The sequence below is a fragment of the Python bivittatus genome, unplaced genomic scaffold (genome assembly GCF_059951505.1).
Source record: "Python bivittatus isolate LINGU-HERP-01145 unplaced genomic scaffold, Pbiv_v1 ctg000180_np1212, whole genome shotgun sequence".
Taxonomy (NCBI): Eukaryota; Metazoa; Chordata; class Lepidosauria; order Squamata; family Pythonidae; genus Python; species Python bivittatus.
Genome location: NW_028277047.1, coordinates 2,788,652 through 2,814,569, shown reverse-complemented (window position 1 = coordinate 2,814,569; position 25,918 = coordinate 2,788,652). Strand labels below are relative to the sequence as shown.

Here is a 25,918-nt window from a genome sequence, read left to right as displayed (position 1 = left end):
CTTTTGACTACTGGATTCTTCCCAAGGATCTAGGACAGTTGTAATATATTTAAGCTATTCCAAGTAATGCAACTTTTTGTAAATAATAATAATAATAATAATAATAATAATAATAATATCATCTCCAACTGTTAATTACAAAAGGCCACACTGCTTGAATCCACACATATACTACGTCGATACATTATGACATCCGAGGTTCTTGGGAAGAACTCAATGTGAATGAAGGCCAACACCAGCTAAAGAATTGGCAGCTGTGATTTCACGTTGCTGTGCATATAATAACAATAATAATAATAACAATAACAATAACAATAACAATAATAATAATAATAATAATAATAATAATAATAATTCAGTAGAGTTCTGTTGTTGTTCTGTTGACCTTGTAAAACCCCATGAAGGGATAATATCGGGGAAAGAACTCTTTTTACGGTGATATTATTTAGATATTCTTTAGTTCACTTAAATACGGTATTATTTAAAATATTTATTACTGCATGATATTGCATTATTTTATTTCAATAAGGTGTGATGGATTTTAAAAAATAACTTCCTGTTTTCCACCATGGTCTAAAGATGATCTTTCAATTTTTGGTGACTGTTGAGAAATCATGGAGGATGGGTATGATTATCTGAGGATAACACACATTTTGGTCATGGTTCAAAGACAGCCCATTAAGGGATAACTGAACATTAATCAAGGTGAACGCTGATCAAATGTTGTGAGTTGTATGAACGCAGATGCTAGATTTATAGCTGCTTTTACCTGGCTGGGGGAGCAGCACAGGCAGTTTGAGAAACAAAGGACAGACAGTGATTTACTGATGTAACGATGGGACAAATAAGGACTTCATCTTCCAGAACATGCCCTATAATTGCTAATGTGCTTGTTGGTTTTTAAATATTAATATGAATATATTGGATAGCTATTAACAGCCAGGAGTCCCTAAAGATTATGGTGATATATAAACTAATGGATCTATCCATCCATCCATCCATCCATCCATCTCCTTCCTTCCTCCCTCCCTCCCTCCCAAAATTATACATTGAGTGGGGATCTTCTGGTTTATCTGAAACGATTATTTGATATCCAGCTTCTTAATAGCTCTTCAAGCTTCAGTTTTGGGTGCTAGGGGTGGGATAGCTTATTCTGAGTCGAGATCAACCCTTACCGGGTAAAACGGACGCCGCACACCTCACAGGCGAATGGCTTCTCCCCGGTGTGGGTTCGCATATGGCGAGGTAGCTTCCCTGCCCCATGGATGACCTTGTGACAGACAGGACACTCCTGGGGCATCTGTGAGCGGCGTTTGCGTACCAACTTGTCTGGGGGATCGAGACCCACAGACAGCCCATCCTGGTTTAGTTGGCGCATGTAGGTCAGGATGTCGTGTTCAATGGGCTCGTCGTCTGAACCCAGGTCTTCTGGGGAGAGACCGTGAGCGTATGGGAATGGGAAGGTACGAGACGGTGCCATGACCTCCTCCTCCTCCTCGCGGGGGTGGCCCAAAGCTGGAGCTGGCGAGGCCTGGCTGGGAGGGCTGGGGCGCTCCTGAGTCCCTGTTGATGAGGGAGACAGCGAAGGGGATAGCTCAGCGATGTGGTTGTTTAGCCGGGAGCCTTTGGTCTGTAGAAACTTGCGAGGTTTTTTGCTACGACGGGGAGCTGGGCAGGCTGGGGGCTCAGCCAGATCGCCTTCCACATTGGGCAGGGTGCCAAAGGCTTCCAAGTAACGCCGGGCCCGCTCCCGAGCAGCATCATCCGGCACGGGAGCTTCCAAACCGTTCCCTTGCAGGATTTCCAGGCAGGCCGCGATGACACATGGGATCTCCAGGAGGCGCGCGGCACGCAACACCTCGCAGAGGCTGCCCGTGCTGATGGTCAGGGTGGCGGTGTATGCAAAGTCCAGTAGGGCCCCCAGAGCATCAGCGCCCACAAAATCCAGCTCGCACACCGCCATGCTGGGCCCGGCGAAAAGCCTCTGGAAGTAGCGGCTGCAGGCAGCCAAGACCGCCCGGTGACTCTGATACTCAGAGCCCTGGGCCCGGAGGGTGACGTCACACAGCATTCCTCGCCGGCGCTGCTCATTCAGACGACCCAGTAATTCACTGCTGTGTTCAGGAAAAGGTATGCCAATCAAATCATCTTCAGGGCTACCCATTGCCTCACCTGTACGGGGAAAATATACAGTGATATCAGTGGGGTGGTTCAGTGGGGAAGGTGCTGGATGAGGAGTGGGGAGACTTGCGTTCTAGTCCCTCCTCAACCACGGAAGATCCCTGGACTTTCAGCTCAGCTTACTCGATAGGGCTAGGAAAGGCAGGTTATACAGAGAGTCCTCATTTAGTGACCACAATTGGGACTGGCAACTCAGTCATTAAGCAAAACAGTCGCTAAGTGAAACCGCAACTGTGCTTACGATCTGACTTCTGCTTTCCTTTGCTTTACAGACCTGCGATGGTCATCAATGCGAGGACGGATTGCAAAGTTACTTTTCCACCACCGTCGTAACTGTGAATGGTGACGAAACGAGGCAGTCGCTAAATGAGGACTGCCTGTAAATCAAACAATCCCCATGAAACTAAATCCCATCCAGGCTGTCTTGTAGCCTTTGACACAATTAAAAGAAAAGTCACCCATTGGTCTAAGAAAAACTCCAAGGACGGGAGCTGTCAATGTTAATCATGGGGATGAATTATTGAGATTAGTGAGCAAGGACTTGATCTGGTCCTGGCATAGGTTAGCAATGTTACGGGAGGGCAAAGGAAGGATGTGTGTACTGACGGGGCCTGCATCTCAGCGCAGGAGGAAGAGGCTTACCCAGATGTTACACGGCACAGATCAAGGGGCATGATAACCATCTGATCAAGCAGATTCCTAGGAAAGATAAACTTCTTCCCGCCCACCACCCACCGCTTCGGATGTCTCTGGGGGAGGCAAAAAATTTGCAACCAGCTTGGCATTGAACCTTCGCTCGGCAAAGGCAGAGATGTAGGAGGCTCTCAGTGACACACTAGACTAGCCCCCCTCCTTCTCCTCGAGTCAGCTGGGGAAGATGGAAGAGGTAGTCCCCGGTGGTTCTGCAGGATATCTTTTGCCAATCCATATCAGGGTTTGGCCTCCCAGGCTGCAGTGAGATGTGGATGACTGACATTAGAGCAACCTGGTTGAATGATCTCATTTAGGATGATCTAAGGCAGCGTTTCTCAACCTTGGGAATTTTAAGACATGTGGACTTCAACTCCCAGAATTCTGGCTGGCTGCGGAATTCTGGGAGTTGAAGTCCACACATCTTAAAATTCCCAAGGTTGAGAAACGTTGATCGAAGCTATCCTGCACTTTTGTTCCAAAGAGATGAAGCAAAGTCGAGAGCAGCAGACGGGCCAGGCCCAAACAACATCAGCCTAACACGGGTTTAATTCTATTGGCATCCACTTCCAATTAATATGTAAAAGATGGGGCCCCGTGCATGGAGGGGCGTCTCCCTCCTGTTGCATGAAAAACAAGGACGAGGTGGCATTGCTTGGCACGATGCCGCAGCCAAGGTTTTGGGAAGTTGCGTGCAATTGAGGGGCACGGCTTAAGCAAATGCCAGCCGACAACAGGAACAATGGTACTTTACCTCCCCACTTTAAACCCACACCTCTGAATTAAAGTTGGGGGGAGCTACCGTGCTGATCAAGCTGAAAACAAAGGGTGCAGAGAAGCGGGACTGTTCCTTTTTATATTTTTAATGTATTTGTTGACTGTGTTCAGTTTTGTTGTACACCGCCCAGAGTCGCCTGCGCTGAGATGGGTGGCTATATAAATTGGTTTAATAAATAAATAAAAGCAGAAAATGGGGGTGGTCAGGGGGGTCTGTGGCCGCGTCTGCTCCTTAACCACACAGGAATCAATGCCTTGTCAAGTTCCCTGTAGAAAGAGCTGGCTGCCAGATTGCCAACTCTTGAATCACCCTAGGTAGCTATGCTGGGCCAGACAGCCTCTGCAGCAAGGGACAAGGAGTTGATAGTGGTTTCTCGGCCTGGGAGTGGTCTGCCCTGTTGGTTTCTCTGCCCCTTGAACGTTGGGGGCAAAGACAGTGCGGCGGAGCCATCGAGGGATTTTCTAGTCAGTTGGCAACCGGAGCTGTGACCGGAAAGGAACCGTAGAGCAGATCCAGAGCGGAGTGATTCAAAAACCCAAAGCCCTCCTGGTTTGCAGGGTTTATGCGTGCCCTATCTAGGCCAAAGGAACCGAGCTGGCGTTGCCAGCTGTGCGTACCCATCCCGATTCATTTACGAGGGAAAGACGTGTGTGGATCCCCCAAATGGATTCTTTCCGAGAGCAGGTGAAATCCGTGCGGAGAATCCACCTTTCCTCCCTCCCTTCTTTTTATCTGGAGATGTTCAGACCCGAATGCCAAAAAACCTGAAGTCGTGAAGCTGGCATGCTGCCCCCCACTTCCAATAATTCCAAATACAAAAAGCTGGGGCAGAGGGAGAGAAAACCACAACCATGGATTCAACTTGTATGCCACCCGACTCTCGGCAACCCCTCTCGCCCTTTGCCCATGCTCAGAGGCACTCTTCTTTCCCGCGCAGCAAACCGAAAGATGGGCTCCCCCGCATTCTCTCTTTCGCCTTCTCTTCCTTCCCACCTTTTGCCCAGATCGTTCAGGTGCTCTGGGCAAGGATGTCAAGAGAGGTGGGGCCGAGGGATGGGGGGCAGGCGGGCAGGAGGAAGAAATCGCAGCATGCCCCTTCTCGCCCTGAGGAGTCAGCCAGGTCTGGGCTGTGGCCACTCCCTGCCAGCTTGGATGCCCGCCAGGAGGGCTGTTTGCCTTCGCCAGGACAGGGGGAAAGGGGTGGGTGGGTAGGTGGGGGCAGGAACGGGCTCCAATGGGGCTGCCCCTCCCCTTTCTGCTAAGCAGGCTGAACCGGCTGAGCAAGGGGTGGGCAGGCTGGGTGGAAAACTGCCGGGCGTGGTGAAGCTAGGGCACTCTGACCGAAGATTCGGGCGCGGCACGTATCAGGGCAACACCCCCAGCTATGCCAGCTCAGCCTGAGCCCGTGTTGGGCATGGAACCAAAAGGGAAAGCGTTGTAAACGCTTCCCAGACTCCGAGACCAGTCGTTCGGCGGCCAGAGATTGTCCCACTCTTTTCCCACCACTGGCACCCGCCCTGCCAGCCTCCGGCGGTGCGTGCCCGTCTTTGGCTTCCCCCAACCAAGCCCCGGTTGAATCCGTGAGAAGGGCACAGCTCATGGGGTTTGCACAATGCTAGAAACTAACCTAACTAACTCCCAACGCCACGAGCCAGCACTGACTAACTCAGGTTTACCCTAACCAACCTTGACTTGGAAAAATGGCAGCTGCTAGGTTGAACGAAGAGATCTACGGGTGGGTTTTTCCCACCCCCTGGGCCAGCTTCTCCTGTTGAACGTCTGCCTGCTTTTTTTTCCTCCTCTGCAGCTTTGCCTTTTGAACTCTGGCGCTGAGTTTTGCAAAAGAAAGGGAGATAAAACAAATGTCCCGGAAACTGTCTTCTTGCTCTCGTGGCTGGAAGGTTAAGTGGGTGTACGAGGAACTAAGTCCTGACCCAACTCTTGTCCAGTTAAGGAAAGGCCTTGCAGCCGGAAAGAGCCAAAGAATAAGGAGGACAGGAGCCAAGGAGGGGTTTCCAAACATGTTTTGGGGCGTCCTTCAAAAAAAATCAAAGTGGGTTCTGCTCTTCCCAAAAAGAATCTTCTCCTGGTGGATATCTGCCTGTCGGCCTGAGAGCAGTAGGCCTGGCCTTGACTTTGCAGCTGGTCCAGATCCGGCTTAAGTAGCTTTCCTGAATTGCAGGGAGCCTGGGATCTGAAACACATCAACGTTAGCTGATGGACACATCGCAGTGTTTCTCAGCCTTGGCCACTTGAAGATGGATGGACTTCAACTCCCAGAATTCCCCAGCTGGCTGGGGAATTCTGGGAGTTGAAGTCCACCCATCTTCAAGTGGCCATGGCTGAGAAACACTGAGTTAAAGTAACTTAAGAAAGCTCGCTCAGCTTAAGGTTCTGGCTGGGTCTTCCTTGCAGGGGTGTTGGGAAGACTGAGTGCTCAGGGTGGCAGAGCCATGGGGTGGGACCAAATAAGAGCAGGAAGTCTAGAATCTCAAGTTAGTTCCTGCAGCCCCAAACCAGCAGCTGTTTTCGCAGGCGACCCTAAACGAGGTTGGTAGTTGCCTCTTTTCCATCGGTCAGTGGGAACGGCTGCCGGTGGCGTGAATCTCGCCGCTTGGATTAGTCGATCGTTCCGTCTCTTGAGAAACCCAGAAAATCGGGTTGATTCAGTTGCCAAGTCCGGCGCCTTGTGCAAACCCAGCTAGGTTGCCTCTTCCAACTGCAGAGCCCTCCTCCGGATTTTGCAAAGGTTACCTAGGGATCTCAAAAGCGATCGATCCAAGCTGGATTTTTGCACCAGAAGGATTAAGACAGACACGCTGGCGAGAACCGGGGTACTGAAGACCGAGTTACAGGCCAGTACAAAGTTCTAGAAACCGGCCTGGGGTGCAGTGTGCAATATTAAAAGTAATTATACCAATTGAGCCAGGCTACTAATGTCTTCATTGCTCCAAGTACTTGGTAGAAAGCCCATTGCACAGATGGAGAAGCTGAGTCAGATTCCCAGCCAGATAGGACTAGCTGAGTAAAAGCGAGCATCTTATCTTTGGGTGTTTGTTTGTTTTTAGTCTCATTTTTTAAAAGTTAGGGCCCAAAACCCTGCACAGCCAGGTGAGTGTCTCGGCAGGGGGCGAGAAAAATACTTGGCACATGCTCAGAGGACACTCTGAGATTTTAGGAGAGAGAGAGAGAGAAAGACATGCCCTTTCAAACAAGGATGATGCTTCTCTGGTTGTCCCCTGCAATTCTGTTGAAATGAAAACTCACGGGAGCTGGCAGCCGTGAAAATGAAACCTTGATCTGATCAAAGTTTCTTTCCCTCCCTCAACCCTTCTTAAGGTCCATCTCGATCCAGCACATCGAGGGAAAACATTTTGCAAGAATAGCCTTTGAAAAGGACAAGAATGGACGAATGCCCGTGCAAAGCTGGGCGAAATCTTGCAGGGCGAAAAGAAACAGCATTGCCCCGGTTATCACTGGGGAAGACCCCCAAAACGGGTCAGTTGCATCACCCGGCTAAGCATCTCGGGCAAAAACAGCCCAGGAATCTTAGGCTGAAAGAGGGTAGCGAACAGGAAATTTCAGCAAGGCGTCTCTCGTGATCTCCGGCTCAGATTTAGGTCCCCCCCCGCCGCCGCTTCGATGTGGGTTCACGCGTCTTTTCCTGTTTTCTGCAAAAGGTTTCGTGATGGCAACGACCAGGTTGGAGAACTGAATGGTGCACCATGAACTGGGGCTGTGCAACACTGGAGGCCTCTTGCCGCGGTCAAACAACCCAGTCCCAGCAGTGTCGAACAAGCAGACAAAGACAAATGCTCAAGAAGCAAATCTTAAAAGCCTTGCTCAGCAGGCAGCCTCCTCTATGAGGTCTAGCGGCATGCCTCGCCGACGACCTGTCAGAGCTCGGAAAGACACTGGGGGCTTCACGTCGAAAAGAAGCCGATCGGGGAGCGGGCCCCCTCTTTGCTCGCTGGCCTGCAAAAGGCAGTCAAGAGCTGGGCGTCTCAATCCGAGAATACAAGGCCTCGGTGCTGTTTGGCCTTTGGGGTTCCAGGGCATGTGCCGATGGCCTTTGGCTCTCCCTGAAATCCAGTCCCTGGGAGCCGCAGAGGCAGCGGCTCTCCGATGTTTGAAATGAAAAGGGGTGGGTAGAAAGGCGGATGTCGCACTATCCTAGCCGGGGTTGGAGGTGGGGGGTTTTTTTCCACCCCGGCGAGATGCTGAGAAGATAAGGCCAGAGATGTTGAAGAGGGGAGACAAGAAACCTCTGGGTAAGACAGTTACGGGAAACCCTAAGCACATTTAGGTAGAAGTGGGGATTTTCGGCGCTCTGATTTGTCAGCCCGAGTTGCACCTCTGAAAATTCCCCTGCGTCCCTCCGCCGAGGGTCACTTTGGGGTCTCGCTGGGCCGCAGAACAACAGAGCCGGATCAGGGCTGGGGGGCACCCCGGAAACGAATCAGATCCAGCCATGTGAATGGCCTGCTTTGCAAACTGGGGAGAGGGGCAGACCAGGAGGGGTCCAGCTGCCTCCACCGCCCCAACCCCGGGGCCACGTTCAGCCACATCTGGAGTGTGACGGGTTTCCCACTGCCGGCCTCAAAGAATTAAGAGCCAAGAAAACCTGGGGCGAAGGGAAATATCAGGAGACCACTCAGTGATAAAGCAAAAGCTTTTTTGGGGGGGAGCAGAGCATCTGGGAAGAAGAGTGATTTGGGGGACCCTTGGCCAGGTAAGATTTACTAGAACAGATTTCCTCTCCAGAGAGGCTTCATAAAGGCCATTATACCAACATTCACCCTGACTTGTAGAGCTACTGGCTGCTTAACCGATTCTCTAAGCTTCTAGTCCTCAAGAGACCTTGGCCCCGCAGACCCTGGAACCCAGCACATGGGTTTGGTTCGCTTGGGTTTGGTGTTTGGGGTGTCTCTGCAAACACAAGAAGGTGCACATCTTTTGTTCCAGCGCACATTTGGCACGGAGGATTCCCAAGGAGGCCCAGCCAAGTTAATTAAGGAAGAAAAAGTCCTGGGAAACGGAACGGAGCCGCCAGCCGTCGGCACAGCCAGTGTGGCAAGGCCGCTTCGTCGGAAAACCTGGGATGCAAATCACTCATCCAATCTGCCACGGCTCTACGTCCAAACCCTAAAAAGGAGCTAAGCCTTCCTCGCAGGGCTGGACCCAACCAGCCAAACGCGCACCGAGAGCCCTGGATTGCTCTCGGTTGCGAAGGCCCTTTCCTTCCTCGAAGCGAAACCAAACATTTTGCAAGATTTTGCAAAGCCGAATACGGGCGTCCCGGCGGTGGTACCACAACCCCGTGTCTAAAAAAGACTCGGATAGCAACCCGTTTTCGTTCTTCTGATCCAACCTCCGCGTTTGGATTTGCGTTTCCGGCCCGAAGAAGACGCTTCATTTGAAGATGGAGTTGCAATAATGCGGATGGGGGAGAAGGGAGGACCTGACAGCTTTGTTTTCGCTGCGCAAGCATGTTTCAATCCATGCATCTCAGGAATCGAGAGGCGTTCACACTACGTTTTTGCCCGCTAGAATCTCTTTTGGCATGACATGCTGCCGGATCTCATGAAGGAGGGTTCTTGTCTACTTTCCCCACTTAACAGTGTTCGGAACAACTCCTTGGCTTAAGAGAGTCAGAAGTTGAATTTCTCGGTCTCGGAGTGGAAAATGAAGCCCCCCCCCCCCGCAAATGTCATAACTTAAAAAGGAATCACATTGAGAAGAGTTCCTTCTCAGGTATGAAAAGGGACAAATTCATTTATATCTTTTTATCCCACCCTTCTTCCAAGGAGAATCCAACTATCTCCCCTCTTTCACCAACATACCCGGCAAGGAAAGAGATTCAGAGATATTGGTCGGGGTTGTACCCTGCATGAATCAGTGATTTTAACGACAGTCATCTGTTGACAGTCGCTAGATTGACAGACCCCACAAAGCCTTCAATCCTGGCTTATGGACCGTGATGGCTGGCTTCATCCAACACACCCAACAGAACCAGAAACCCAAACCGGATTGGTGGAAATCCGGTCTGGGATTAGTGACTAATCTCCAGGAAATTAAACCCAGGTCTCCAGCATCCAAAGTGGAAAAATTTGCCAATTTCACCTTCTGCATTCGTCAGTTTCGCTTTAGGATTCTTAAAAAACGATCCTATCCTTTCTGTGGGTGTCTGTCTGCGCGTGACACTCTCTCTGCACGTGGAGGGCTCCTTTTTAAAGACAACACCTTCCAAACCAAATTCATTTCTCTCCTGCCCTTCTGTCTATTCCAAAACCCATTTGGGTTCAAAAAGGGGCATGGAGGGAGAGAGATGGATTGGTTCAGAGGTTCCTGCCCCTCCCTCCCCAAATCCCTGGAGTGGATGCACACCAAAAGCACAGGGAGTCTTGCTTAGAAAGTTCCCCATCTGGCACGAAAATGGGGCACAGGGCACAGAAAGAAAGATGGTATCATCTGGGCATTAGCATGCAAAACTGGAACGGGGTGTGCTTCTCCTTCACCGCCCATAAATCCCTCTGTTGCAAGGCCCCCAGGGAAAAAGGGGGCATCATGGCTTTCATTGGTGCCAGGCAGGCTGTGGGTGGCAAAGTGGCGTGCCCAAACAGGCCTGGAGAATGTGCAGTTTCTCCTCGGGGTCAGAAGGACCCTGGGTCTGGAAAAAAAAAAATTCATGGGAAAGAGGCAGAAGGAACTAGAGGTCTGGTGGAAACTGCCAAATTAAAACGAACCTGGGAAGAAGGGGAAGGAAGATGGGTCTGCTGGTGAGAAGATGCCAGCCAATGGGAAGAGAAGGCCTGTTTCCAAGTTGCCCAGCCACACCGCATGAGGCTAGTCCTCAGCGTCTTAGGACGACCAAGAATGCTCTTCCCACTCAAAGCCTTTCGGATCTGTGAAGGTCTTTGAGGGTGCTTCTAGGCACGGCTCACGAGGGGGAAAAGTCTTCGTAGCGCCTTCTCCAAAGGATACAGAGGGGCATTTGGGGGGGGGGCAGGATTTTGTGCATCCCTCTCTCTCTGCAGGGAGACTCGTTCCCATGTCAATTTCGGGAGCTGGGTTTTCAGCCTAGCGTTCAGCAGCTGCTGAGGATTTCTGAGTTTGAAATCTGGGCAAGATTAAGGGTGGGGAGCCATGGGGCATCTTGATGTTGAGGGAAAACAGGTGAATGTGCCAATGGAAAATCACCCACAAGGCCTTAACTGCCAATCCAGTCAACATGGCTAGATGTTGGCTTCTTTTTCAAAGACCACAAGTGGGTTTTAATAAGGAGAGGCCCAGAGTCACCAGCTTCTACTCCATTATGGCCAAATTACATCCCCCCCTCCGAATACTCTTTTAAATAATGGGGTGCCAAACCCCAAATGGACCCAATGTCCAGTGACCAGCCTGGGTTAAACTAGTCCCCCAATTCCCCCCCAGTAAGACTCCAAAGCCCATCCAGCTGAGACCAAGGGGGATTTTTAAACCTGTCAACATTTGGCCCTTTTTTAAAAAAGGAAACGGAATGAAGTATTAGCTAAGTTGCTTTCTCTCATGGCCGTCGAATCTGCAAACAGTCTGAGCATCATCCGTGCTCCGAGACGACAGAAACTCAGAGGATTTCCGCTGCGTTTTTGCAGTCGCTGAATTTTTCAGCTGAGGTGTCAGAAAATACACCCGATTTCTCTCCCTGCCGCAAATCGTAATGAGGGTGGGATGCCGGAGGAACCCATTGCACCCGGCAGCCATTAAATTTAAAAAAGTAAAGTTAAATTAAATTAAATTAAATTAAATTAAATTAAATAATCCCCTAGCATTATGTGATTTTGCTAGGGGTGAGGTTGGACCACAATTCCCCCTGCTGGCCCTGGGATCACGTGGCTGGAAAAGAGCATCCAGCAGCTACTCATGCAGAGAGGCAACCAGCACCCTCTTGTCAAGATGGAGGATGCATGGAAAGGGAGAGGATGCACTGGGAACAAGTTGCTTCAGCTTCAGCGGGACAAGCAGAGCCGTGGCCTCGCGCAGAGACACGGCGGGCGTCCTCCCGTCAATCTATAGGTACAGTGATTTCTAGGCACCCGATTTGGGGTGGGTGGGTGCAATTTGACGCACGCATCCTCGGAGGAAACGCGAGGCGTCGAATACAGGCTTTTGACAGTTACCGTTTGGAAGACGAGGCAGGCCTCTCCCACCGACCGACTCCCACCAATTGGGGGACTACAGCTCCTATCTTCCCCAGCCAGGCGGCACTCCAGTGTGGTTTCCTCTGGCTTACAAAAACCTGGACAGAGATTGCAAACAGCATGGAGTCGGTTCCCAAGCAGCGGGAGCAACAGGCTTGTCCATTTAGAGATTTGGATATGGGAAGCGGGTTGCGGAGGAAAGACGAGGTCAAGCTTTTGGAAATCCCAAGTTTAAACCTCCGAGCCGGGCGTGGGAGAAAAGGAAGCCTTGTGACTCTAAAATCCTAGATAGATGAAGGTCGTCTGCTTTGATCTCTTCGGCTTACAATTGCCACCATCTCAACATTTTGCTTTCCAGGTAGCCAGAAGGTTAAAACTGAGTTTGGGTTTGCAAAGTCCCATGTCTTTCTCTTCGACACTTGAAAGCATGCGAGCGTGGCATTGAATCTCCTCGGGGTTGCATTCAGACAACCCTCTTAACCTGCTTACTGAAGCCACCCATTTTCTCTGGGCAAAACATTACAGCATCGATTCACCGAACAGACTAGGTTTGCACAATACGCCCAGGCCCTCCCCAAAACAAACCAGGATGAACTAACCCAGGTTAATAAATTGTACAACTGCTGTGGCTAGGGCTCGAGCCGGCCTTATTAGGCACGCAGGGTGAACCTCAATGAGCTAAACCTAAATGATCAACTTTTAGGTGATCATTTAAACTTAGCGTTTTTCATACATTTCGAATACAGATATTCGAAAATTAGAATTCTGGACTCAGCGGTATTTTGGATTTCACCCTCTGCCCATTTCCAAAGAAACACCAAAGAACTGAGAAGGGAAACCGTGAAACGGAAATGATTCAGGTGAAAAACATATGCCCCTTTATCGTTTCTCTGAAATTTGAGGGGGGAAAAATATAGGCGCTGACTTTCGGCTGACTTTCTCCCTGCTTCTAAAACACTGAGGACTAGAAGGATTGGTGACGTTTTGAACTCAACGCGAACAAGCAAATCCTGGGAAACCAGGCTAGAAATTCAACCCGCCTTCCCGGCCCCTAATTTGAATCTCGCAGCTGAAGCTGCAATCTTCAAGACTCCCCCCCCAGATCATCCACGATCACTTCTCCGCTGCAGCAGATCCCTCACACCCAGAAGAGAAGATCCCCCTCCCCTTCTGGATCCCCCCCACTCAATGTCCCCTCCCTACAAATTCCCGGGGCAAACGATATATTCCAAACCCAACCTGTGGGAATTGGGCACTGCAAGTTGGGGTAGCCGAGGGGAAAAGGAGGAATGGATTTGGGGGGGGAGAGGAAAAATATGCATCAGGGGTCCTAGAATTGGGCAGACCCCGAAATCAACCCACGTCGGTTTCTGTCAGTTTTCTCTAACATCTCGGAGCCTTGCCAAGCGGGCACCCATCGCGGGCAGGGCCTTGGCATTGGAACCTCGGTGCCTCACCCTAACCCTTGGGGGATCCTAGGCAATAGAACAGTGCCCCCCCAATCTTGCCAATATACCCCCCTCACTCACCCCTTGCCACGTTTTTTCCTCCGCCGGCGCCTCTGCAAGAACCTGAACTGATCTGAGCAAATCTAAGTGCAGTGGGTTAGCACACTCCAGCATTCATCCCACCTCAAAAGCGGGCAACGCCCACACCCCCGGTTATGCAGCACCGTTCCCATGTTCCCTCCCCTCTCCCCCCCTTTTTAACTCTTTCACCATCCCCGGGCAGAGCAGCGGCCCCCCCAATTCCACCCGGCCCTTGCGGGAAGCCCCCCGCCATCCCCACAGAGGGAAGGACGTGACCGAGGCAGGAAATACCCGGTTCCAAATCTAAGCTCTGAAATGCCTTCCGGTGGTGTCAGCGCGCCCCGTCTGACCTCGAGCTGTGCGTGCCTACCTCGCAGGGTTGTGGGAAAGGCTATCGTGAGGCCCCCGCGGTTCATTTAAGCCCACCTAGCTTGCTTCTCACAGGACTGGCCTTTGCAGTCCTGCAAATATGAAAAGTAAAGCATTCCTTCCTTCCTTCCTTCCTTCCTTCCTTCCTTCCTTCCTTCCTTCCTTCCTTCCTTCCTTCCTTCCTTCCTTCCTTCCCTTTCTCCTTCTCTTTTCTTTTTCCTTCCTTCCTTCCTTCTCTTTCTTTCTCCTTCTCTTTTCTTTCTCCTTCCTTCCTTCCTTCCTTCCTTCCTTCCTTCCTTCCTTCCTTCCTTCCTTCCTTCCTTCCTTCCTTCCCTTTCTCCTTCTCTTTTCTTTTTCCTTCCTTCCTTCCTTCTCTTTCTTTCTCCTTCTCTTTCCTTCCTTCCTTCCTTCCTTCCTTCCTTCCTTCCTTCCTTCCTTCCTTCCTTCCTTCCTTCCTTCCTTCCTTCCTTCCTTCCTTCCTTTTTCTGAGACCAGCTCACTTCAGGGCCCGTTCGCACCAAGCTAGGCAATATCAGATAGACTGCCTCCAAACTGGGAGGCTTGATTTTTAAAAGCCGCACGGGTAGATCTGGATCTTCCTGTTTATTGGGGGGGGAAGCCCTTTAGGAATGCTCAGAGGAAGTACCTCTTAACCATTCTCCCAAAGGACGCGTGGTCCAATCAATCCAATTTTAAAGCAAACTTAATAAGAGCATCCCTTCATTCCAGCCAGGGAGGAGGGCAGAAAACGGGCGGACAATCCCCCCCCATCTGATACTCTGCTGGACACACCCCGAGACAGGATTTTATCTCTGCGTCTTCAATAGCACCCCCCTGGGAACAAGTGTGCAAGAAGGCAACTCTGATCCATTGCATTTCAAAATCATTTCCTTTCCTGCACAGGTATTGCCACAGAGGAATATTCCAGAGGAGAGGGGCCTCTGAGCATATGCCAAGTGCTCCCCGCCCCATCACACGGGGAATCGGGAAACCCAACTGTCTCAGCACCAATTTGTATTTTTAGGAATTGTCGTCTCAGTGGCAGAGACCATTACACGGATATACGGAATCGTGCGTAACGTGGAAGAAATAGAAAAATGGTCTTCGTCTCAAAATATTAGAGCCGCCTAAGGGGGATAGAAGAAAAGGAATATTCTCATTGGAAAAGCAAGGAAAGTGGAAGATGGGATTATAAAATGAACCGATTTTGCAGAGACGGCGAAGCTGACCAGTTTGGCCAGAGGAAAAAGAAGACAGACTTTTTTTTTTTGAAAGACTGGAAACCTTATATGGACTTTTTGCAAAAAAACTAATTGGTGATTTGGATTTGGGGATTCCAAAGGGGGCAAAGAGGTTGGGAAAAAGTTGAAGATGATCATTACTTGATAGAAAGAAGGGCAGAAGGCAATAAGGGTATGTTTCTAACTCTCCTTTTTCCCCCATTTCTCTCTAGTTTTCTTATTCCTGATTTTCTACCTTTGTTCTTGTATGTTTGATTATCCTGAGACATTCGAATAAAAATATATGGGAAAAAAAAGAGGAAAGTTTTCAACTTGGATTGAAAACTTCTCCCCCAACTTGGATTCCCAGAATTCTCAGCAACAGCCAGGCTGGCTGGGGAATTCTGGGAGCCGAAGTCCACCCCTCCGGCACAGGGCTTTGCCAGCCGTTCTGTAGCAGGAAGAAAAACACTCTGCACGTGCTCAGAACTGTATTCGCCTTGGCTCTTAGGATCAAAACCCAGCCCCGCCTTGGGAGATTTCCGTGGGATCAAAAGCGTTGGTTAAGAGGGTGCCGAGCCGCTGAACTGGAAGGAGGAGGGAGAAAAAAAAACACAGCTTGGTGCAGCTTGGAAGGGTGTCTGCCAGTTTGGCCAAAACTCTTGCCGCACGACCCACTTCTCCGAGCCAGATCGTGGCATTCATCGGGGCTGGGCTGAGACCGGCTTGCCACAGCCTGCCTGGCGAGGCCCCCACCCGAGTCGCTGGCTGAAAAAGCCAGCTTGACTCAGCTTCTTGGGCAGTGCCACCTGAACGGCTTCCTCTCCAAGGGGGCACCCCACCGGCCAGAAAAAAGTGGATTTTTCCCCCGTTCCCGTGAGAACCGGGCAGACGGTAGAGGGAAGAACTGGCGACTTGTGGCTTTAAAAAGAGGCTGGCAGGCACTGGGTAGAACTTCCGAAAACTTTGCGGCACGGGTTCCAGTCCCGCTTGTACCTCCCCCAAAGGGATCACACGGGTCTGATGAAGGAAATCTTGCCTCCCCCCCAAAGGAAAGATGCCACTCAGCCATTTCAGAGGACCGGAGGGCCAAATCTTTCCTTTTTTCCCTCCCCGGAAACTTTGCAACGAGCCGTTTCCAGCAAGTCCTCCTGGAGTTTGGCAGGCTGCAATTCCCCATTCCTGTCCTTCTTTCCCTGCTGGTGGAAAATGAAAAGAAAAGGGGGGGGACACCCCCCCCGCGTATAGAGGCTGCAAAGAGAGAAGGAGAACCCAGAAAAATAGAACCAAACAGGGAAACGGAGCTAAAATGCAAACCTTTCGGTAGAAATCAGCGGGTGGAAAAAAGGGGAAGCGAGGGGGGGGGCGCTTCCGGAAAACAGTGATTGTGTCAGTTTCCCATCCCCTTCACAGCCAGAGGAGCTGCTGTTGTCGGCAACGACACAACTGGGGGCCACGCTCAACACACCCCTCCAAAAGGGCCCAGACATCCGGCTGTCACGGATCTGCAAGCCCCATTTGGGCCCTCCGCCGTCCCGAGTTTGAATCACGCCTGGCCCCCGATCCCCACGCTGAGCCCAAAGCGAGTTGCTGTTTCCCCCTCCGCCTTGCAGCGCAGAAATCCTCTCTGGCCTGCACCGCAGGGCCGTGGGAGGGACTGCCGAGAGGGAGATAGCGGGCTGCAAAGCCCATCGGGTTCCCCGGAAAGAGAAAGAGTGGCTATTTTCACAAAGAACTCTTATCCCAAACGGGGGAAATGCAGCCTAGCCCGTGTATCGTTAAGGGAAAGGCACTCTGCACGTGCTCAGGGGAACTGCCATTAGGGCATCACAAATTCAAGGTTAGGCACCAAGGTGGTGCGGAATTAAACCGATTCCTGCCAGATCCTGCTCCCATTTTTCTTTCCCGAGGGCTGGCTATCCACTCCTGGCATTTTTTTGAATTTTCTGAGATTCTTCTCCATTTCCCCCCCACTCGCCTGCCCTGGCCAGAGACCCTTTTTTACATGTTTTGTACACCCATTTGCCAAAGACAACAAAGGACAAACTTCGCTGTAAATATCAGAGGCGGGGGCAACCATTCCCTCGAATGCCTGCCTCGCCTGTGAAGATAGACTGCTCCTGTCTGAGGAGGCTCATCTGGCACTTTGGGGGATCTTTTCACAGGTGGAGCGGTCCCACCTTCGCTTGAAACCTGGGCTATTAATAGTGGGTGGGGCTAGAAGCAGATGTGAGTGGGGTTTGCAAGCTGGGGGGATTGCCACCTGGACCCGGCTCAGATGCCCAGGGAACATGAGAAAGCTACTCCTTCAGAGGGCGATCTGGAAAAAAGAGGGAGGGGATGGGTGGGCAGGGATCCTCAGAAAAGATGCCTAAGATGGATTCACACCGGCCACTTATTCCAAGTTTAAAACATTTGCTGCCGAGCATCTGGTCTTGGGGATAGTCTGTGCTGGACTCTGGAGGCTCTGCTGAGCAAATCCCAGCCCCGTTCTCTAAAACTGGCCTGGATTTGCTTACGGAGATCCAGGAAGAGAAAGAAAGAAAGAAAGAAAGAAAGAAAGAAAGAAAGAAAGAAAGAAAGAAAGAAAGAAAGAAAGAAAGAAAGAAAGGAGGGAGGGAGGGAGGGAGGGAGGGAGGGAGGGAGGGAGGGAGAAAGAAAAAGGAGGAGGGAGGGAGGGAGGGAAAGAAGTAAAAATGAAAGGGAGGGAGGGAGGGAAGGAAGGAAGGAAGGAGAAAGAAAAAGGAGGAAGAAGGAAGGAAGGAAGGGAGGGAGGGAGGGAAAGAAGTAAAAAAGAAAGGGAAGGAAGGAAGGAAGGAAGGAAGGAAGGAAGGAAGGAAGGAAGGAAGGAAGGAAGGAAGGAAGGAAGGAAGGAAGGAAGGACGGGCCAAGTGGGCACCAGAAGCAGCAATTCACTGCCCTTTTGCCTGGTGCAGCCCCCCCACTGCCCCCCCATTAGCTGCCAGGTTGTGCTACTTCCTGGCAGGCAGGTGCCCTGGTAGAGTGATAAGGTGGGTGAGCCGGGCATGTGGGAAACAAGATTTGGCATGGCATGGAGGGTTCGGATCAGGGACACTGGGGCTGCAGTGGGGGCGGGCGTGGGGCGTGGAGCAGGCCTTGCCAGGAGGGCAGTGACTCAGCCTGGGTGGGGGCGTCTCCTGCAAGCACGTTCTGTTGCAAACCAAAGCTATTATTATCCTCATTCCCCGGCGGAGAAACAGCCAGACCTTAGCCTGAAACAGAAAAAACAGGACTCAGCGGTGGCGTTGCCAGCTCGGCATTGGGACAGCTTTTCCAGGAAGCCGAAGCAAGAGTTGGCCAGAGCATGCGCAGATCTCCGGGACGCTGCAGGGGGATCCCTGAAGCCCTCCCCTTATCTCAGGCTCGCAAGGAGGAGAGGAGTCAGAGGGGGAGGCTGTGTTTGCAGGGTTTCTGGCTGAAGACCCTCCCCACCCATGAACAGCCCCCCGCAAGAAGATGCAATTGCTTGGGTGCCCACCCAGCCACCCTCTGGGGAAGTCCAGACTTCCTGCCTGACTAAGCACGAGGACTTTCCCCGATGGACGGCGCACTCACCGCCGCCCACGCGACACCTCTGTATGGTGAGGGTTCCCCTCTGCTCTCTAGAGGAAGAAAGGTTTGAAAAACCCTGGACCCGCCATCATCACCTGCCTCCCCAGCTCCGGAACTCCAGCCTCCCCAAGGAAGGCCGTGGACGGCTCTGAAGGCCTGGACCGCTGTAGGCAGATCGAGCCAGTGAGCCAAGCTGCACCCCGGCTCAGAGAAGAGATAGAAAGCGTGAACAGCTGTGGGCAAACGGCTTGGGAAAAAAAGGAGGGGGTTTTCTGCGCTGAGGATCACGAGCTCAGGGGGGTCTGGGGACCCGCCGAGAGGGGTGGGGAATTGGATCCAAGTCTTTTCTAAACCCAGATCCGTCAAGCAGAAGCCAGCAAAGCACAGGGAAATTCTTCTCAACCGGGTATGGTGATCGACTACGGCTCCCATCACCTTCAGCCAAGCTGGCTTGGAATCATGGGAGCTGTAGTCCAAGGCCTCCAGGTTGAGGGAAAGCGATGTTGTGGTTCGAGCGACTGATCCAGTCCAGAACATCTGGGTCCAAGGAGCCAGAAGCAACAGGCGCATTTCTGCACTGTCCTACATTAAGGGGCGTTGCAAGGCCAAAGGGGAGTTTTGAAAGGAGACCCCACCTGCACATGCCCCCAGTGCCCAACAGCCCCCCCCACAACACAGCCCCAGGTGTCAACCCCCGTGTCTTTGCATGCAATGCTCAGCGTATCAATCTTCCTTACAACACCCTTGTAAGGTGGGACAGAATGGCTTCTTAGGAGGTGAAGTTGCACCGGGGGGGGGGGAGGCTCCCTAAACTCTCAATTTCTTATTATGGGAAGGGAGGGGAGGATGGGTTTCGGCAGGAAGATAAACTTTCTAAAGTTTGTGTGTGCGGGGGGGGGGGTGTTGGATTTTTGAAATGGGGCAAGGCAAAGCAGAAACTCTCTCTAGGGGTTGACGAAGCGCAGAAGGAGAAAACGGAAGACGGAATAAAAAGGAGAGAACGGGAGCGTTGCCGAAATCACATCCGGAAACGGGGAGGACCGATTCCGTGATCAGATGCTTCCGACAACGTAGGCAGAGGGAGGAATGAACTCCGTGCATGCTTTCCTGTCTCTCTACGCCATTCCTTAAGGAGGTGGGAAAACTCACGGGCTAAACCAGGAGCCCCAGAAGCTTGCACACTCCCCCTGGTGTGGCACACTCCCCCTGGTTTTACCCAAAAGGACGGGCTGAACTTTTCACTCCCAGCTATAGAAAAGACTGCAAAGGGTTTGGGGGGGAGAGAGAAAGAGAGAGGGAAAGAAATGGGCAGGGAATTATCCGGGGTGGGACTCGGCCCGCAGGGCAGCTGGGTGGGGTTGGCGAAGTGGGTGTGAGTTGGGAGCAAAAAATGGGCACTTTGGAACAGGTTGTGCTGTGTGCGAGGGGAGTGTGTGTGCACGCGTTAGGGCTTGATGACCTTCAAATCCAGGTCCCGCCAAGGCACTGGGTTGCCGTTCCCATCATCCCCAGCGAGGATTTCGCCAAAGGGCCCTTCAGCGCATCCCTGCGCTCCTTTTGGGGAGAACTAATAACACGAATGTGATGTTCAAAAAAAAAACGAATTCAGAAACAGCCCTTTGGGACCAAACCGAGCTCTGGAACAACAGTGCCTGTTGGGGAGCGGTGCCAAGGGAGAAAGCAGTAAACAACAGTTTCTGAGCATGCACAGAGTTCTGTTCTTGCCTGGCTGAATTGGGGAGTGTTGGGACGAAGGGGCAGAGGGGAAGGGAAACATTTCTAATAAAAGCTGAAAAGCCTGCACATTGTAAACTATTCCTTTTTTAAATATCTGGTCCAGTCTTTCAGCATCACAGTTTTGCTCCTTCCACAGGTGGGTAAGAAACCGCCAGACTGGGTACAACCCCCTTAAAAACCCTGGTGTGCCTAATTTAAATCCTTCGCTTTAAATTGTGCCCCTCTTTTTAGGTGCTTCGGGCCCGGCGTGCAGCGTTGGCCGGGGAGGGAGATTTGCGGGCAGCAACATTTGTGCACGGAGCACGTCACGCCAAATCAACGAAAGCCGTGAGTCACCCAGGGGAAAAAAACGATATTTTTTTCAGACGGTGCCCCAGAAGCATCCCGAGCTCAGCAACCGCCCCGAGGCTTTTCTCCTTAAAAAAAGACCTCCCTTTTGCCCCAAAGACCCCAACTCAGTGTGCCAACCAACCCGAACAACGGTGCACCCCTGTGGGCTAATTTGCTGCTCCCACCCTCCATCGCCGGGGACCGGGATTTGAATTCGTGTCCTTAAAGGAGCAGGAAGGCACCGCTGGCTTGGTCGGAATGCCTCTCCGAGGAGATTCAGACCGGAAGAAGCATCTTCGGGACTTGGGCAGAGGAATCGCCGGTGCCCCAGAAAGGGTGCCCCTGTGCTTACCCCATCCGGTTCCCATGTCGCTGGCGGAGAGCAGCTGAAATGTCAGGGCCCCAGCAGCTCTGCCTGACCTACTTCTCCTTCTGACTCATCACCTGCTTTTCTTTTCCCCTTCTAGAGGAGGGGAACTTGCCTGAGTCAGCCCAGCTGTTTTTTTTAGGGGAACACCCCTTTTCAAGGGGAGGGTGACGTGCCGTCCCCTGTCCCCAAAGCTTTGGGGAAGGGGATCCCTCCCGTGCAGGGAGAAAGGGAGAGATGCCGCCTGCAAAGGAGGAAAGAGCCGGGCGGCTTCTCTTCTCGATGGCAAAACAGGTCCCTGGCGTCCTCCGCGTGGCACGTGTGGCAAGGGAGGGCCTGCTACGAGCTCTGTGACATCTTGGCTCAAGGAAAACCAGAGAATGGTTGGGCAATGCCCGTGCCCTTCCCCGCCAGCCCCAAAGTTCAGGGTCAAGCATCTCCCCCAGCCCAGAGTTCACCTTCTTCCTCCTTGGCACTGCCAGCTGGCTGGCAAGATGCCCAGCTGGGCCTCACCTCCCCGAAGGTTCGGCCTCCTGGCCAAAGGCAGCTCCGGTTTCAAGCCAGGAGGGTGGGGAACGGCCGGGGGGTTGCCATGGAGCGCCTGCCCTCTCTCCTTGGCCGTCACCCTGGGAGGGGGGCACCTCTGGCAAAGCGCTGGGTGGGGCCAGAGGAAGATTTCTCAGCGGTTTCATCAGCCACCCCCCCAAGGAGGCATTGCTGCCTCCCCGCAGCCAGGGCAACTGTGCCACGGGGGCCGCAGCAGGTCGGGCCTGCGGCAGTGATGGGAACTGGGCTCAGGAGTTTTTGAACCGGGCCCCCCGTTTTTGGGGTATGCCCCTGGGTCCCTTCCACGTCTTGTGGAAAGTTACAGAAGTTACAAGTGAGACCCCAGCCGGATAAATGGGGTGCTGGGCTTCCACCCTCGCTTGCTAACCCGAGGGTGCCACGGGGGAACTCCAGGGACCGTGAGGCCAGCCACTCCAACGGAGCCCTTCGTCCTGCAGCCGTTCTGTATAAGCAAAACGGTTCTGGGTCAGCCTCCAGCTGCCCCAATCCTGTCCAGAACAGCCCCTGAACCGGCGGCCACTGGATTGGGAAACTCTACAGCACCAGTTGAATTTCTGCCTGCCACAGAGAGGACTTACTGCTCCGGCCTGTTCAGAAAGAAGTGTTGGGATTGGGAGTTAAACCCCAAACTCTCACGCTGAGGTCAAGATCTTCTCCTGGGCTGTTTGTACTGCCAAGAGAAACAAAGACTAACTTCCTTTACACTGCGTTTCATCACTGGTTTAAAAAAAAAAAAAAGTTTGCATCCCTGTTATTTCCCATATGGGGTAGAGAACTCTGTACATGCTCTGAGTTCAGGCCCTCTGCACATTCCTGCCTTTCCTCTCTCCCATGCAAAACCACCCCGGGAACATTTTAGTACCTTGGAACAATCTGAAGTCTTGGGAAAAAAACAACAGGAGCTGAATCTTCTCCGGCAGAGAAGGAAGTCCAATTAAATTTCGTTTAAAAAATTAAAAATTCCAGGCGCAGCGGAGAAGCCGCCTGACGCGGGTCGAGTCACCAAAGACATCTCAAGGCTGGGGTTCATTTTGGTGCAGCGCACGCCTCCCGCTTACCTTGCTGGATAAACTCTCGGCTTGCTCGCTATGCACTGCCTCTCCCCCTGGGGTTTTGCACGCACGCACGCACGTGCAAACCGAACCAACCACCTTCAACCCTCTCCAGCTTCATGCCACCCCCTTTTTCAGTCCCCGGAGCTTCCACATCCAGGACACCTGGGGACATTCAGCAGGTGACTGCTGAGCGACACACCGCACTCACCTTTGTGCTGCCAGCTGGGAGCATGGGAGGGGTGGGCGGGGGGGCGGGCGAGGCGTGCCTGGCCTCCCCCAGTAATCCATGGAGGCAGGGAGGGGAGGGAAGATGGCACCTTGGGGGCAGTGCCAGCCAATCTCGGGAGCTAAAAAGGGTCTGCCCTGGTGAGTGCTTGGACGGGGGACCACCTGGGGATTTCAGGGCTGTGGGTTGGAGTGGAAAGCGGAAAAAAACATCTCCACCGAAGGCCCGAGCAAACCGCTTCTGTGTGGCTGCTCAGAAAGTTGGAGACAAACCGGGTTAGCCCAGGGCATGTTTGGAGGAGGTGGAAAGGGAGTGTGCCGACGCTAAACCAAGACCCACAAGCTGTCATCCTTGCCTTAAAGCACCTGGGAATAAGCCCCACTCCACTTCTGGCTCCAGATTCTCAAAGGCTAATCTGGATCAACAGCTGGACTGGAACATCAGGAGGCCGAAAACCGAAGGAAGGGATGTAGAAGACTTGAAGAATGGCCCTGGGGGTTGCTACCCCCTCCCCATCTCCCCCCCCCCCCGCCATCCTCTGTCCTACTTCTGCATAATTTTTCCCATCGCCTTTGAATTTAAGGACACGTCCACCCGCTTGGGACAACTGTCCGCACTGAGGACCCGCGCCTTCGTGCACGCGTGAAACTTTCTTTCCCTTTCCAATTTTGCCCGTTTGGCGTGCAAATAAAAAAGTCCTTTTGCCTTTCTAGGGTGCTTAAAGCATGTTTTAAGTACACAGCGTCTCGTACTTATTAAGCCCAAAATAATAATTGTATTATCTATTTTCCATCTTTGCCTCGGCGGAAAATAAAACAGACTTTTGGCCACTTTATTGGAGGAAAACCGGGGGGAGGGGGTGTTAAAAGCTGACAGGCAATTGCCAGCAAGGCCTTTTCTCTCCTTGTCCCTTCTCCACCCCCCCGCTTGTAAAACTGTTTGGTGTTTCTAGATTTCTGCCCTGCGTAGCAAAAGCAATTCACAGGATCCCACAGATTCCCAGAAATGGCACAGCCAGTTCTGCGAGGATGACCTCACGGAAACACACCCCTGCAAAGAAGGGCAGGGTAATCAGTGGGGCTGGGTGCGCCCCACGGGCCAGAGTCCAATCAGAAAGTTTGCCCTGGGAAAGTCATAATCCACCCACCCACCCAAACTACCTACCCATCTTAAAACTTGGCCTCCACCACTGCCAATCTGCCATTCCAAAGGGCACAGTCAGAATCAAGGCTTCCTCAAGAGTAAGAGAGAGGAAAAAAACAGCTTGCTGATTAGAAGCTCGTTTCAGCTCTGCTTCTGGGAAGTGGGGTGGGGGTGGCAGGAATGGGAGGAGGTCTTCGCCGGACTCCATTTGCACACCCAGGAGAAAAAGCCCACCGATGCCCAGGCACAATTGCTGTGGCATGAGCACCTCTCCGTGCCAACAGGAGCTGGAACCCCACAAGATCATTAGGGTTGAATGATCCTGCCCCCCGCCCCCGCAGCCCTGCTGGGATGATGTTGGGCGATTTAGCTCTGCAACACGGACCACTGATTTTTCGTTTTGCAAGGGGGTATCGCCTAACGTGGCATCTTCTAGAAGGGGAATTGGGGTGGGAGTTTGTGAAGCTAACCAAGTGCGGTGGAACAGTCTAGGGAACAGAGCGACCAGGCCCAACTGCCAGGTCACTAAATGAGACCGTCGTATCTTAATTGCGGCCACTTATTTCAGGACAGTGCCTAAACAGGTGCGCTGGAGCACCTCCCCACCCTGCCCAAGGTTGCCCCCAGAGTTTGCATGAACACAAAACAGCTGCTCCCCCCCCAAGAAGAAACAGATAAACGAAATCCTTCTGGCAAATCCTTTACTTCACTGGCTTTCCAATATTTGAACGTGCCGGGCGGGCAGAATGCAGGGGAGGCTAGTTGCCGACCCCAGTGAGCCTCTGACCACAGACGGAGGGAAGAGGATTGGAGCCTACTTGAGATTTGAATCAGGCTGACCTCCATGCACCCCATCTCTAGGCCCAAAAGGGGGGAGGGGGAGATACAGAGACGCTGGGTTCACCTAATATGCCAGGCTAGACTAGATATGGCACTGGGGTGGCTTGCCCTTGGTGAGAGGGCCGGGCCAGAGCATTACACCCCAATTCTGGTGCATTTGTGATAACAATGGTAACAAACCCTATTGTGGTTTGTTAACCTGGATCTGGCATCCGGTGTGGACCTAGCCGGAAGATAGCAACTTTCTGCCTCACTCAGCCGCGCCATCATGGCCCATCTACCTTGGTTCTGGACACAATGCCAAAGACTTGTTCTACCCCCCCCCACCTTTCCCACAACACATCCAGACCGAAAGGACATCATTGGAAAATAAAAAATTCCTCCAGTCCCCGGAACACCTCCCACTCGCTCTAGGGCTTAGGATGGGGGGCAAAGTGTCCCTTGCGCCCAATGGAGGAAGCCCTTTGCTTCTGGCTCTGGGTGGACCCAGCACATTCCCAGGACCACGGTTCCTTCCACTGAGCCTCTTGGCGGAAACAGGCTGGACACTATTGTGGCTGAGTTCGTGGGGTGAACGTAGACCCCAAATGCCCTTTCTGGAGGTGACTTTGGATATGGATGGGAAATATAGTTGCTGGGGTTTTTTTTCCCTGTGAGGGTAACTCCTGACTTGATCTTCTCTCCCCCCCGCCTCCCCTCCCCTCCCCGCAACAGAGTTCTGGGCTTGCTTTCTGCAAAGTGGGGGGAAAGGGGGCAATGTTGGTTGGGGGGGAGGAAGAGGAAGGAGAAAGCTAAGGGGAACTGGGAAGAAAAGCAGAATTAGGGAATAATGGGGGGGAAGGAGAAGGAGGGAGTGAATGTACAGGTACCCCCCCCTTCTGAGCCCCCCGGGGCAAAAGTCAGCTCAGACGACCAGGGAGATAAGGGTGAAAAGTAACACATACACCTCCCCCCCCCAGAGAGAGAGAGATGAGTTGGAAGGACGCCCCAAAGCTGCCTGCTGCAACCGGCGCCTTGCAGATGCGCTGGATCACCTCCCCCATCATCCCCAGCCGGCTGCGAACGGGGACGGAGGCGCCCGCTCGACTTCTCCGAGGGGCTCCGGGTTGGGGAAGGCGGCGGCGCTGGCGGGG

The 25,918-nt window shown here is 52.5% G+C and overlaps 1 protein-coding gene across 4 annotated transcripts in view; it reads right to left on the bottom strand.

The window, feature by feature from the left end:
- The window catches only part of ZBTB7B (zinc finger and BTB domain containing 7B), a 28,022-nt gene that overhangs the window by 1,372 nt on the left and 732 nt on the right, over positions 1 to 25,918 (bottom strand). For 3 of the 4 annotated variants that reach the window (XM_088137256.1, XM_088137259.1, XM_088137257.1), the window contains exon 2: positions 1,176 to 2,172. In XM_088137256.1, the coding sequence (XP_087993382.1) occupies positions 1,176 to 2,172 (997 nt within the window). Of the gene's footprint in view, positions 1 to 1,175; positions 2,173 to 22,383; positions 22,748 to 25,918 lie in introns of those variants that run through there. The other variant, XM_025171893.2, reaches the window with a different exon arrangement.